At 44.8% G+C, this 12,925-nt stretch overlaps 1 protein-coding gene across 1 annotated transcript in view; it reads left to right on the top strand.

The window, feature by feature from the left end:
- The window catches only part of LOC120852822 (protein farnesyltransferase subunit beta), an 81,638-nt gene that overhangs the window by 33,678 nt on the left and 35,035 nt on the right, over nt 1-12,925 (top strand). The window contains exons 3-4 of the mRNA XM_040226282.1: nt 4,949-5,021; nt 7,460-7,551. Coding sequence (XP_040082216.1) covers nt 4,949-5,021; nt 7,460-7,551 — 165 coding nt within the window. The remainder of the gene's footprint in view (nt 1-4,948; nt 5,022-7,459; nt 7,552-12,925) is intronic.

The raw sequence follows: 12,925 nt of genomic DNA, 5'->3' as shown, positions 1-12,925 counted from the left end.
GCCTCTCCTAGCCTGGCCCTTGTTGGTGGCTGTGCAGCAGATTCTCGGGGCCACACTTTAAGTGAGAAAGACAATGCCTTTTGTTTTTCTTGGTGCTTAGCAAGTTGAAGCCTTCTAAGCTCTTTTGAGGCAGAAATTCCAAAAGGGGGATTATAAACAGAAACTTATCAATTTGAACCTTCATTTTCTCTTTTTTCCCTCCAGTTTGTAATGTATCACACTAGAATTTCATAAAGGCATTTCTCTTCTAATCACAGATTGCTTCCCTGAAATCACCCTGTGTGATCTTTCCTCATCAGTAGTTCAAGTTGTGTTTGCGCATCGTTTTATATTGATGTTACAGTACTTTTCCTAGACAATCTCTGAACATAGAGTAGTTGGGCCACTGGCTGGTTCTCTCTGGGTGGGAAGCTTATGGGTCTAAAATCTGGCCTGATCTTGTTCATGTCTCCCAACTTCCTGACACCTCCTCACACGCTGACTCCTGGCAAGTCAGTCTCTGGGTACTTTTACTTACTGGAGCATTACAAATATTTCTAGACTCAGTTAACTTTGTGTCTTTGTTTTTTGTCCCTGTTTCCCTAAAAAAGAAGTTTAACTAGAAAACTGATTTGCCAAGACAGAAAGAGAGTCAGAAACAGGGAAAGCCAGGTGGAAAAATTCTCTTCATCTTCCTTCCCTGGGGAAAGAAAGCATCAGCTAAGCAGAGCAGTCTTTTTCCAAACTGCTAACCTAAATCTCTGCATTAACCCAGAGCCCTGACCTCAGAAAATGAATTATGGCTCTTGTCATGAGTGGCAGCTGGAGCTTAGCATATGACACTGTTTATGTAAATACCTCAGGGAGAAGGAGCCCTCTGGCCAGTACAGGCTGTTTTCCCGGAGGTGGTGGGACTTGGTAATGCTGTGGGGCACGGTGGCTTCAGGAGGGGTTTGTGGTTAGAGTTGCACTGGGATGAGTCACCTGTTGTTCTCTGAGTCTCTGTCCACTGTGGACATACGTCCTCTGTGTTCCCAGAGGACCTTTGATCATTTGACATTCCCTTGTCACCCACCATAAGAGTAGAGGCCTTGGGCTTTCCTTTTATCCTTACTGAGATGGGAGGGAGATTGGGAGGTTATAATCTGAGAAGCTGTGTTTGGGGAGTGGTAGTAGAGGACAAGGTCAGATGTGGGTAGAAAACAAAAGATGTTCCTCCTTTGTGGAAATAGAATACATTAGGGCTCTGGGTTTATTTCAGGAATCTGACATTTCACATTTTATCATTGTTGCCTATGAAAATGAGTGTTTTAAAGGATGCTAAATAGCATCTTATGTCACAGCATGCTAATTAATATAGAGACATTACACATTGTGGGTGAATAACAGAATGTAAATCAGCTTATCAATATAAGGCTGGGGCCGAACATCTTCACCGTAGAATGAATTTCTGGGACATAAGAAGAGATATGAAAATTTAATCAGCATTTTAAATTACTGTCACAATTACAATATTTAACATTTCATCAGTCAAATTTAAAAATTTGGGTATTATGTTGCAGGAACAAACCTTCCTTGTTAGCTACAGTGAATATTCAGATGTTAGCGGTTAATCTAGGTGACACAGCTCGTTTGTGTCTCTGAGGTCATGAAGTTGATTGGATGTGATAGAAACACACACATACTCCCGAGACCACTGGCCATGCCCTGGTCCAGGGATGTCAGGAATGACGCTGAGGAGGCTTCTGTCTATTCAGCCTTTCAGAGCCACTGCCAAGTAGAAGATTTGGCTGAAATTCAAGGCTAAAGCTGAATGTTGTTACATCCTACCATTTTTTTCCTCATCCCAGAAATGGTTTTCCTTGCTCTCAGACTGTGAAACATGCATCTTCTCTGGAGTGAGGTGGTCCATCCCAAGAAGCCTTTGGACCATGCTTTGAACAGTTTTGTTTATCAGCATCCTGCTTTCCCATAAAAGTTAATTTTTCCTTCCCTCTGGTTAGTCATTCTCACTGTTTCACATGCTTATGGATTTACCTTCTTCCATGTATTATATATTAGCTTTAGTAACAAACCAGTGTGAGTTTGTTACTCACGCAGACATAGGCATGCATATGTCCCCTCCCTCTTGAGCCCAGCTCCCACCCCACCACCCCCTGGCTGACTCTTAACAGTGTCTTACCCCATCTTCCTGCTTCATCTATCTTCCCACCTAAGTGTTTTCATCAGTCCAGTTTGTAAATACATACCGAGTACCTAGTGGGGTCAGATAATTTTTCTAAAGCCATGATTGTAGTTATTTTTTTCTCAGCTGAAAATCCTCAGAGGTTTCTTGTGCCAGTTTTTTTTATTGAGGTATAACTGACCTAACATTATATTCATTTCAGGTGTGCAACGTAATGATTCAGTATTTGTATATACTGCAGTATGGTTACCACAGTAAGTCCAATTAACGTTCAGCACCATGTGAAATTGAAAGTCACTCAGTTATGTCCGATTCTTGGCAACCCAATGGACTGTAGCCCACCAGGGTCCTCTGTCCATGAAATTCTCCAGGCAAGAATACTGGCGTGGCTAGCCATCTCCTTGATTTTCTTGACCTAGGGATTGGACCCAGGTCTGCTGCACTGCAGGCAGATTCTCTACCATCTGAGCCACCAGGGAAGCCCATTCAGCACTATGTGTACTCACAAATTCTTTTTCTTATGATGAGAAGTTTCAGTGTCCTCTTGGTAGCTACTTTCAAATATGCAATGCATTATTATTATTTAAATTAAAAAAAACCCTTTATCTTATATTGGAATATAGCTGATTAACAGTGTAGTGATAGTTTCAGGTACACAACGGAGCAACTCAGCTGTACATACGCATGTATCCATTCTCCCCCAGACTTCCCTCCCATTCAGGCTGCCACATAAAGCAATACAGTATTATTAACTAAGGTCACCATGCTGCACATTACTTCTTCATGACTTACTCATTTTATAACTAGAACTTTGTACCTTTTGACCCTCGTCACCCATTTCACTGCCGTCCCCTTCCACCTCCCACCTTAGGCAGCTACCAGTCTGTCTTCTGTATCCATGAGCTCAGGGCTTTTTTTTTTTTTTTTTTGGTGGAAGCCTTAGAGTGTCACATACAAGTGAGATTGTGCAGTATTCATCTTTTTGTCTGACTTACTTCACTTAGCATAATGTCCTCCAAGTCTCCCCATGTTACTGCAGGTTCCCTTTGAGTCTTAAATGTCTTAGCTGGCATCCCAGCTCCCTTCTTGACCATTCCTCTTTCATTCCTAACGGCCAGGCCAAGTTCCCAACTTGTCACTTCCCCTGCATGCTTTATATTCATCTGTAGGATGTACTGAAGCTGTTAGCCACTTGCACCCATTTAAACGTAAATTAACAAAGTTTACAATTTAGTTGCTCAGTTACAATAGCCACGTTGCAAGTGCTCAGTACCCACAGGTGGCTTGTTGCTTCCTATTAGGCAGTACAGACAAAGACTCTTCCATCATCACTGAACGTTCTCTTGGGTGGCCCTGGCTTGGTTCCTTTTGTTTCTCTTCCTTGTGGCTGAACTGTCTTCCCACCATCGCTTCACCTCCTCTTCTCCTCTACCTGTAAAAACATTCTCCCTCTTCCAGGGCCCCCACCTCAAGTTCCACCTGTTCACGCAGCCTCCCCTGATCATTTCTTTCTGAATGAGATGCCTCCCCCAACCACTTGAGAGCCTCAGGAACATTTTATATGTTTTTTCTTTATGAAACCTACCCATTTTTTTTTTTCTCATCATCTTGTAACCACTTATGTCCTTATCTCATTCCCAGTACTGAACTGGAAGCCTTTTTGAAGTAAAGACTACTTATTCTGTGCACAGTACCGTGGGAGTTCAATAAACAATTGTTGAATTGAATACCTAGGGAAGAGAATGCTTCTTCTTTCGTTTCTTTTCTGGAATCAGCAAGCACAGTGAATGTCTCAGATTCTTTGCTTTTTTCTTTCCTTCTGTAACCACACAGACAGACCCCCTTCTGTAAGACCCAGCAAAAACAGCACCCCCTGCCCTTCGCCTGCCTGTGCAGGTGGTCACAGCAGATACAATCCATCTTAGAGCCAGTGCTGCTGACATCAGGGCCAAGAAGAGCGACTGGCTGCAGCATACAGACATGATCCTCCAGCCAGGACTGTGGGGCAGCACGTGGAGGTGGAATGTGGGGGAGGGAATGATAGCCCGAGGGCTTCCCAGATGGTGCTAATGGTAAAGAACCTGCCCGCCAATTCAGGAGACATGAGATGCGAGTTTGATCCCTGGGTTGGGAAGATCCCCTGGAGGAGGGCATGGCAACCCACTCCAGTATTCATGCTTGGAGAGTCCCATGGACAGAGGAGCCTGGTGGACTGTTGCCCGTAGGGTCACAGAGTCGGACACAATTGAAGTGACTTAGCACAGCATAGCACAGTAACAGACGGATGAGTGAGGGGCAGGCAGAGTACAAACCTCAGACCTCAGAGAAGTGACCCCAGAAGAAATGACTGGTACGGTAGAGGTGAACTAAGTCAGGGACACGGCGAGGCTCAGGATGGAGAGCCACAACATATGTGTTCTCAGCTGGACCCCAGAGGAACTTCCTGGGTGGTTTCTTGCTGCCTGGCTAAGTGTGGTTATGGTGGCGTTTCTCGCCCAAAGCTACCAGCCACAAGGGAGAGGATCCTCCCAAACATTCGTCAGCATGATTTGCAGTCACTTGAGGGGCATTCCGAGGCTGGCCTGTTTTCTCCGGTGTAGGTGTCCCGGGAAGCTGAACAGGTTGCTGTTTTCTACTCATTGACTGTGGGGGGGTGGTGACCAGAAGGTGAGAGTGCGTGTGTGGGTGTGAATGTGCCGGTGTGCCCACGTGCACACGTGTGTTCTGTACTGGGGGAAGCAGGGGCTGTGAGAGTAGTTTTACTAAAGCTCTTTGTCTTTCCAGGCTTGTTTTGCAGAGAGAGAAGCACTTCCATTATCTGAAAAGAGGCCTCCGACAGCTGACAGATGCCTACGAGGTAAACTCCTCACCTAGGAGCTCTCTCTATCAGATTGTCTACCTTAATCTTTCTTTTCTTTTTTCTGTTTGGATGTAAAAGGCATGTGTGGGCTTGGCCTGTTGCAGGTTCAGTCCCTGTCCACGTGGCTCTGGTAGGATCCAGGTGCACAGCCGCCCGGCCCCACAGAGCTAGGACACCTACTTCTGAAAGGACAGAACTAGAGCTCCTCTAGTCTCTCCTTGCTCAGAGCTACTGGAGCCCCCAGCTTGGGGCGGGGGGACTTCCTTCCACCCACATGGTGGCTGACGGGGGTTCATGTGCATTCTTCTAGATGCTCTTTGACTATTAGCTAAAAGGCAGTCTAGATAGCCTCACCTGTTTATCCTCACCCCATTGCCCTGTAAGCAGATCTAACCTCTCTACTGGCCAAAGCACCAGTGTATAAGTCCCAGAAAGTACTCTGCAATTTAACACGGTAAAAATGCTCAGACATGAAGTGGATTTTAAGTCAATATTCCTTAGAGCCCTCGGGGTCCACAGAGGGGCTCAGGGGAGGGCAGCAGAAGTAGAGGGGAAGGGTGTTGGGACTAGGGGCTGAGTGACAGCCAGAGGGTACATGTGAACCAGAGGCTGCAGTCTTCCTGCCCCACTTTCCACAGAGCAGCTCTGCTTTTAACTTGCTTTTTCTTTGGGCCGCATTTGATTATTTATGGCAGGGGTTTGGGCCTATAGACTCAAGCAGGTGGCATAAGCCAGGGATGTGGGCTGGGTTGCAGTGGTGGGTGATGGTCGGGGGAGCAGAACTGAGGCAAACCAGAGGACCATGCTTTTGCTCTGTTCCTGCCAGCTGCTGTCAAGCAGCATTGCAATCCAGGGTTGCCAGATCTCTTCTTGTTCTTTGATATGAAGCCAGAAATTCAGATTTCTCTATGGATCTCTCAACTTGTAGCTGTTACAACTAATTCTAATTAAACAAACAAAACACTACAGGGAACAAACAGAACACATCCATCGGCTACATCTGGCCTGTGGACTTTCAGTATTGAATCCTCGATGGTTAGGGTCAAGTCAGTCCTGATACAGTTAATACCGTGACAGCTAACAGTTCGTGGAATAGTGTGCTAAAGTTTGTCATTTGTTGTCTCATTTAATCCTCACAGCTAGTCCAGCAGGTAGGTAAGTATTTTTTTTCTAGATTAGGAAATAGGCTTAGCAAGATTAATTAATTAATTTTCTCAAAGACATATAGCTAGTGAGGGGCTTCCCAAGGGGCTCAATGGTAAAGTATCCACCTGCCAAGCAGAAGACGTGGGTTCGTTGCCTGGGTCAGGAAGATCCCTTGGAGAAGGAACTGGCAACCCACTCCAGTGTTCTTGCCTGGGGAATCCCGTGTACAGAAGTGCCTGGCAGGCTCCAGTCCATGGGGGTCACAAAGAGTTGGACATGACTTAGTGACTAAACCACCACCACCACGTAGCTAATGAGAGAAGGAGCTGGCACTGAAACCCATAGCAACAGCTTCTGTCAGCACACCAGCTGCCCCTAGGTGGTGAGCAAGCATATTTATGTGCACGTTTATGAAGAGGGCAGCTTAGGCCAATGAAAAGAGCACTAGATCGAGAGTCTAGAAACCTGGGTTCTTGTTTCTTACATTTACTGTCTTTGTCATCTGGAAAAAGTTCATCTCTCTGGATCTCATTTATACACCATTTATATACTTTAGATTCGTAAAACTGGGGCGATAATACTACCTGCCTGCCTAGGCTTGAATACTTGAATATTTATGGCTTGAATTAGGATCAGGACCTGTTCACAGGTCACCTGTGGAAACATTTTCCAGCTGCTCAGGCAGAATTAGCCAGTTTCTTCCTTGTGCCCGTTACAGCATTTATCCAGCTCTATGTACGCACTTGTTTTGTTCTGCCTTATTCCAGAAACACACTAGTACTTCCGTGTCTGTCTAACGCCCTCCTCCTCTACAGATAACCGCACACATTCTAACCCAAGCACCTCAAGAGAAGGAACTGAATTTTATTCATTCTTGTGCCCCTCGTGCTGGGCATGAGGAGATACTTATTAAATATTTGTTAAATCAATAAACGAGTTAATGCAGGAAATCCTTCCCCGTAATTGTGGCTCTCCTTGGGTCTACACTGAGAAAACAGTAGCACTTGAGTTTCTGCCGTGTGAGAAGTCCTCTGCTTGGCTTCTTTCAGTGCCTGTCAGGGGAGGACCCATTGGGTTCAGGTTAAACGCCTTTGTCCCGCTGTCTTTTGCTCACATATGGTCACTTCAGCTCCGGGCTGAGGCCTCCAGGCAAAGTGTCCTTCATCCCTCCGAGGTGGGCCTTCTTCTTCTTGCCAGGCGGCCGGGAGGGAGACAGATGTCGCCTTGTCAGCAGGGTCTTGGAACGATTCTGAATAAGGGGTGTGTTTTCTGCCCTGCCCCTTTCACAGTGTCTGGATGCCAGCCGCCCATGGCTCTGCTACTGGATCCTGCATAGCCTGGAACTCCTGGATGAGCCCATCCCCCAGATGGTGGCCACAGAGTGAGTCTGGCTTTGGGGCGCTCCTGGTGTCCCCTGAAATTGGGTTTTGAGTTTGAGGGTTCTTTTTGTTCCATTTCTGTTCTATTTCTTTTGAATGAAAAACACGAGTGCTGCAAAGAAAACCGTTGCCCTTCTGTTGTCCTCCAGTAACTTCCTGAAACTCCTCCACTTCAGAAGCCCGTTGTGTGCCCGTGGGTAGAGCAAGACTTTGAACTTCCAAGAGAAGGATTCTGTTTCTTCTGTGGCTTTTTCTCTGGGCTCTTGCTCTGGTCTTTGAGAAAAGTCTTCATCAACGCCGGAAAAACCTGATTTTTCCAGAAAGTACAGTATATGTTTGAATAGCTTCTGTGGGGAAGCGCGTGGCAACCCCGTGGACAAAAATGCCTTTGCTTTCCATAAATACCTGCCCAGAAGTCCCTCCTCGCCAATGCCTGGGGGACAGTCTGGCTCTTGATGGCAGTGGATGTGTTACTGGCTTGGTGTACAGATGTCAGGACATCGTTTTCCTAAACTTCTCGTTAATGATTAGAGATCTAAGCAACTAATTGAATAAGATTCTTCCCAAAGCGCTTCTGCAGAGGGTGTCCTCATTGTGGCTTCTCATCCTTAGAAATTCATCACACTTTATTTTTTTACAAAAAGATATTATTTATTTTTGGCTGCACTGGGTGTCTTCGTTGCTGTAAACGGGCTTTAGGCTCCAGTAGTTGCACATGTGGGCTCAGTAATTGCGGCTTGTGGGCTCTAGAGCACAGACTCAGGAGTTGTGGCCCATGGGCTTAGTTACTCCATGGCATGCGGGATCTTTCCGGACTGGGGACCGAAGCATTGTCCCCTGCATTGTAAGGCGGATTCTGAACCAGTGGACTACCGGGGAAGCCCCACAGTTTATATTTTAAGGAAAAAAACTGATCATCACTCTAGTCTGAGGGGTACCCAAGGTAGGAAGGGGCTGCCAGGAATTGGCTCTGATGCCCTAGTTCTCACTGAGAGAGAGCACCTTCTCTCAACAGCATCCCGTGCTGCTCCGAAAGTAGAGGGTCGGAGGGAGGCCTGGAGCCAGGTTTGTCTGCCCGCGGTGCACAGGGGCGGCTGTGCCGGGATGCGTGGAGGCCAGCCTGTGCTCCTCCCTGGCCACAGTCCCTCTGCCTGGGTCACGCTGTCAGGTCAGAAGAACAGAACCACACATTGTCTCATTCATTCCGTCTTAACAATAACCTCTCATTCTTGCCTTCCTGGGCAGGGTGTCTTGTGATGAATGTGGATAGAAAAGATAATAAAGAATTAGGCCATTAACCCTTGTGATGTGTACAGTGCTTTCAGAGGGAGAGGAAAAATACGCATTGTCTTCCACATCACAGAGCTGCTGCAAGCCTAGTTGCTTCTAGCTCTGGATGTAGAGTTGGACACAGTTTCTGCAGTAACAGGAATTTAATTGTCAAAATAAAGGCCTGTGTGTTTTTGAAATACCAGTTGGGGGTTGGGGGTTGTTTGGGAAGTTCCCCCCACCCGTCACATACACAGTCAAGATAGATGGATTCGGAAAATCGGATGTGAGAGAAGACAGAAGACTCTGGAGGAGTCGGTGAGGGTGAAGTACAGACGCCCCCTAGAGGAACAGCGGTTTGGAGCAGGAAGGAGGCCCCCTGTGGGTGTAAGCCGATCGGAAGTGGGAAAATGATAAAGGGCTTCCTGAAGTGGAAGAACTTGGATCAGCATCAGTTCTGGGTTTTCCTAGGTTCTATACTTGGAGTTGTATGTTGTTCAGTCTCTCAGTCGTGTCCGACTCTTTGTGACCCCATGGCCTGCAGCACGCCAGGCTTCTGTGTCCTTCACCGTCTCCTGGAGCTTGCTCAAACTCATGTCCGTTGAGTCAGTGATGCCATCCAACCATCTCGTCCTCTGTCGTCCCCTCTCCTCCTGCCTTCAGTCTTTCCCAGCAGCAGGGTCTTTTCCAATGAGTCAGCTCTTCGCATCAGGTGGCCAAAGTACTGGAGCTTCAGCTTCAGCATCAGTCCTTCCAGTGAATATTCAGGACTGATTTCCTTTAGGATTGACTGGCTGGATCTCCTTGCAGTCCAAGGGACTCTCAAGAGTCTTCTCCAACACCACAGTTTCAAAGCATCAATTCTTCAGTGCTTTATGGTGTTGTACTGGTAAAGCTTTTCTGAGGAAATAAATGTTGGAGCAGCTTTTGTGGCAACATCAGCTAGGAAGAGAGAACCCCGCTGAAGGGCTTTTCACACTGAACAATTGAAGATAACCTAAATATCAACAGTTGGGGATGTCGTAAGTGTAAAGTTTAGGTGAAGTCTCTGTGTTGTGATACATACAATGAAATATTATGCATCCACTTAAAAATTAAAAAGTTAGCAGGTGTTTGGTAGGCCTATGGTGATCATTTCACAGTATATACAAATATCAAATCATAACATTGTACACCTGAACCTGTTACGTGTCAGTTGTACCTCAATTAAAAATTTGTATGTATACATAATTGTGTGTATTTATAGATGGGCTTCCCTGGTAAAGAGTCCGCCTGCAATGCGGGAGACCTGGGTTCGATCCCTGAGTTGAGAAGATCCCCTGGGGAAGGGAACGGCTACCCACTCCAGTATTCTGGCCTGGAGAATTCTGTGGACTGTACCGTCTATGGGGTCGCAGAGAGTTGGACATAACTGAGCAACTTTCACTATACCATACTATATTTATATATAAAAATGTGTGTGTTTAATAGAGATACTCATGATTTAAATGAAAAAAGGTAGTTAAAGATTCATTTTTTATAGATTAAAATTAAAGGTGGTTCTACACATGGAAATAAACAGAAGGATGTATAGGATAACACGATAGGAGTTATTTGTGTGGATGATGGGGTTAAAGGTAATTTTTTTCTTTTCTAATCTTATTTGCGTTTTCTAAAATTTCTACAGTGAATCCATTGTTTTGTAATCAAAAGAATGTTTTAAAATTTAGAAGCTGATTTGTCCTGATTGCAAGAGCCACTTGATAGTTAATGACTGAAATTTTCTGTTTCACAGATACCTTCAAAGCTTTACCTGTGGTTCTTCTGAACATTGATTTAACAAACTTTTAAAGAATTACCTAGACTTTCCAATAATGAACTTTGTCTTATGCCTAGCAGGCAGTTAATTCTAGGTGCTGATAATATTTGTTACGAACAGAGCCTAGTACCTTGACTTATAATAGTATAAACTCTTTTTAGTAAGAAATAGAGAAATCTTAATGACTTCTATTAAAATATGGGGATTTTTTTTTAAAGACTACCTAATTTTGGAGATTGCTTTTTTATTTATTTTGCACAGGGAGAAGAAATGCTTGGAAAATGTCGTCAGGTTTTTTTTTTTCCTTTATAGAAATGTTAAGATGACATAGAGGGTGTGTTTAGCTCTGGAGTTTATTCTTCTACTGTCCTCTCTCTCCGCTCCCCGACCTAGTGTGCAACGCACACACATTCACGCACATGGGTTTCTTTCTCTTTCCTATTTCGTTCACATTTGTGCTTCCATTTGTCCTGGGAACAATATGACAAGCTGAGGTCCCTCTAGTGGACAAACCACTTTTGTCAGCTCCTGTGACTGCTGACCGGAGCCAGCAAGGCCAGGCTTTTACTGCTGGTGCCAGACCTTTCAGGAATGATATATTCAGTTCAAGAATAACATATTCAATAGTAATGTATTTATAGGAATTAAGTGTGCCCTTCTTCAGAGAGTGTATCCATACATTTATATGTGTGTTTACCTCAAATAAATTAATATTTTGGAACCACACTTAAGTACAGTTGCTTTGTTAATGACTTTGGCACTGAAGGAAGCATTTTTTAAAAAATGAGAGTCCCTTGCTTCGTTATTGAAAGCTACTTAATGAAGCACATGGAGTACAATGAAAACCCCAGGGAAACCATGGCAATGTTAAGTTAGGTCTTTTAGCTTCTATAAGATCTGAAAATTATCTTTAACTTAAACATTGTTTTAGGACCTTTCCACTTGTAAAGTTTTCCCAAATATTAAATTTAAATATTCCTGTGCCAGTGTTTTGTTGTTTCACTTTAGAAAGTCTATCAGTAGCTTGTCCCTGGAATAGCTCCTAAACTCTCTCGCCTTTTAATTTTAAATTTGATCCGTGTGTTTCCTTATCTTTCAATGAAGATAGCTTATGTCTTCTTTTGTCTTCTGGGCATTTTTGGCCAGGTGCTGCTGGCATTAGTAGGGAGAGGTCAGGGATGCTGCTAAATGTTCTCCACAGGACAGTCCCTACAACAAAGAATTGTCCAGCCCAAAATATCAGTAGTGCCACAGTGGTGAAACTCTGCTCTAAAAAAATAACCAACTTCAGTTTTTCTTAAATCTAAACTAAAATTTTTCTTATATCTTAGTTTAGATATAATTCTTCTTGCTACAGAGTAGCTTTAATTCTCATTTCTTTACCGAAATTTTGTGTAATTATCCTTTGTATTTTTTATTTTTAAGTTGTTCAGTCGTGTCCGACGTCGTGTCTGACTCTTTGTGACCCCGCGGATTGTGTAGTCTGCCAGGCTCCTCTGTCCATGAAATTCTCCAGTCCAGAATACTGGAGTGGGTAGCTGTTCCCTTCTCCAGGGGATCTTCCTGACCCAGGGATTAAACTCAGGTATCCCACATTGCTGGGGGCGGGGGTGGGTTCTTTACCATCTGAGCCACCGGGGAAGCCCTATCCTTTGTATACTTGAGATACTTTGTATACTTTGTATACTTGAGATACTTTGCTCCCTCACTTTGGAATTCTGTAATAGTAAGCCTTGGAGTCACTTCTGTATTGAGACATTTTAACAACTCTGTTCTCAACTTCCTTTGAGTTGGAAAAAGGAGTCTTGAACCAGTTATAGTTCTGACCAATACTGTGTTTATGATGCTTTTAAGAAGCATTTTCATTCTTGTTCACAACTCACGAACCCTAACCTCTGGTCCTTTTTCTGCTGCGTTCCTTGTTATTTCCCACCTTGTATGTATATACTTTGTTCGTCCCCCACTCCTGCCATCCCTAAGTACATTATTTGCCACTTATATCTGTTTCGTTTGCTTTATTCTCTATTATTTTTGGCTGCACCGGTCTTCACTGCTGCACGCGGGCTTTCTCTAGTTGCAGAGAGCAGGGGCTACTCTTCATTGAGGTGCACGGGCTTCTCATTGTGGTGGCTTCTTTTTGAGGAGCATGGGCTCTGGGGCACGTGGGTCTCTACAGGTGCGGGTCACAGGCTCAGTTGCTGCATGGCATGCGGGATCCTCCTGGACCAGAGATCAAACCCGTGTCCCTTGCATTGGCAGGAGGATTCCCAACCACTGGACCACCAGGGAACTCCCTCATTTGTTTATTC

Source organism: Oryx dammah, unplaced genomic scaffold (genome assembly GCF_014754425.2).
Source record: "Oryx dammah isolate SB20612 unplaced genomic scaffold, SCBI_Odam_1.1 HiC_scaffold_26, whole genome shotgun sequence".
NCBI lineage: Eukaryota > Metazoa > Chordata > Mammalia > Artiodactyla > Bovidae > Oryx > Oryx dammah.
This window is presented reverse-complemented; position numbering and strand designations above follow the sequence as displayed.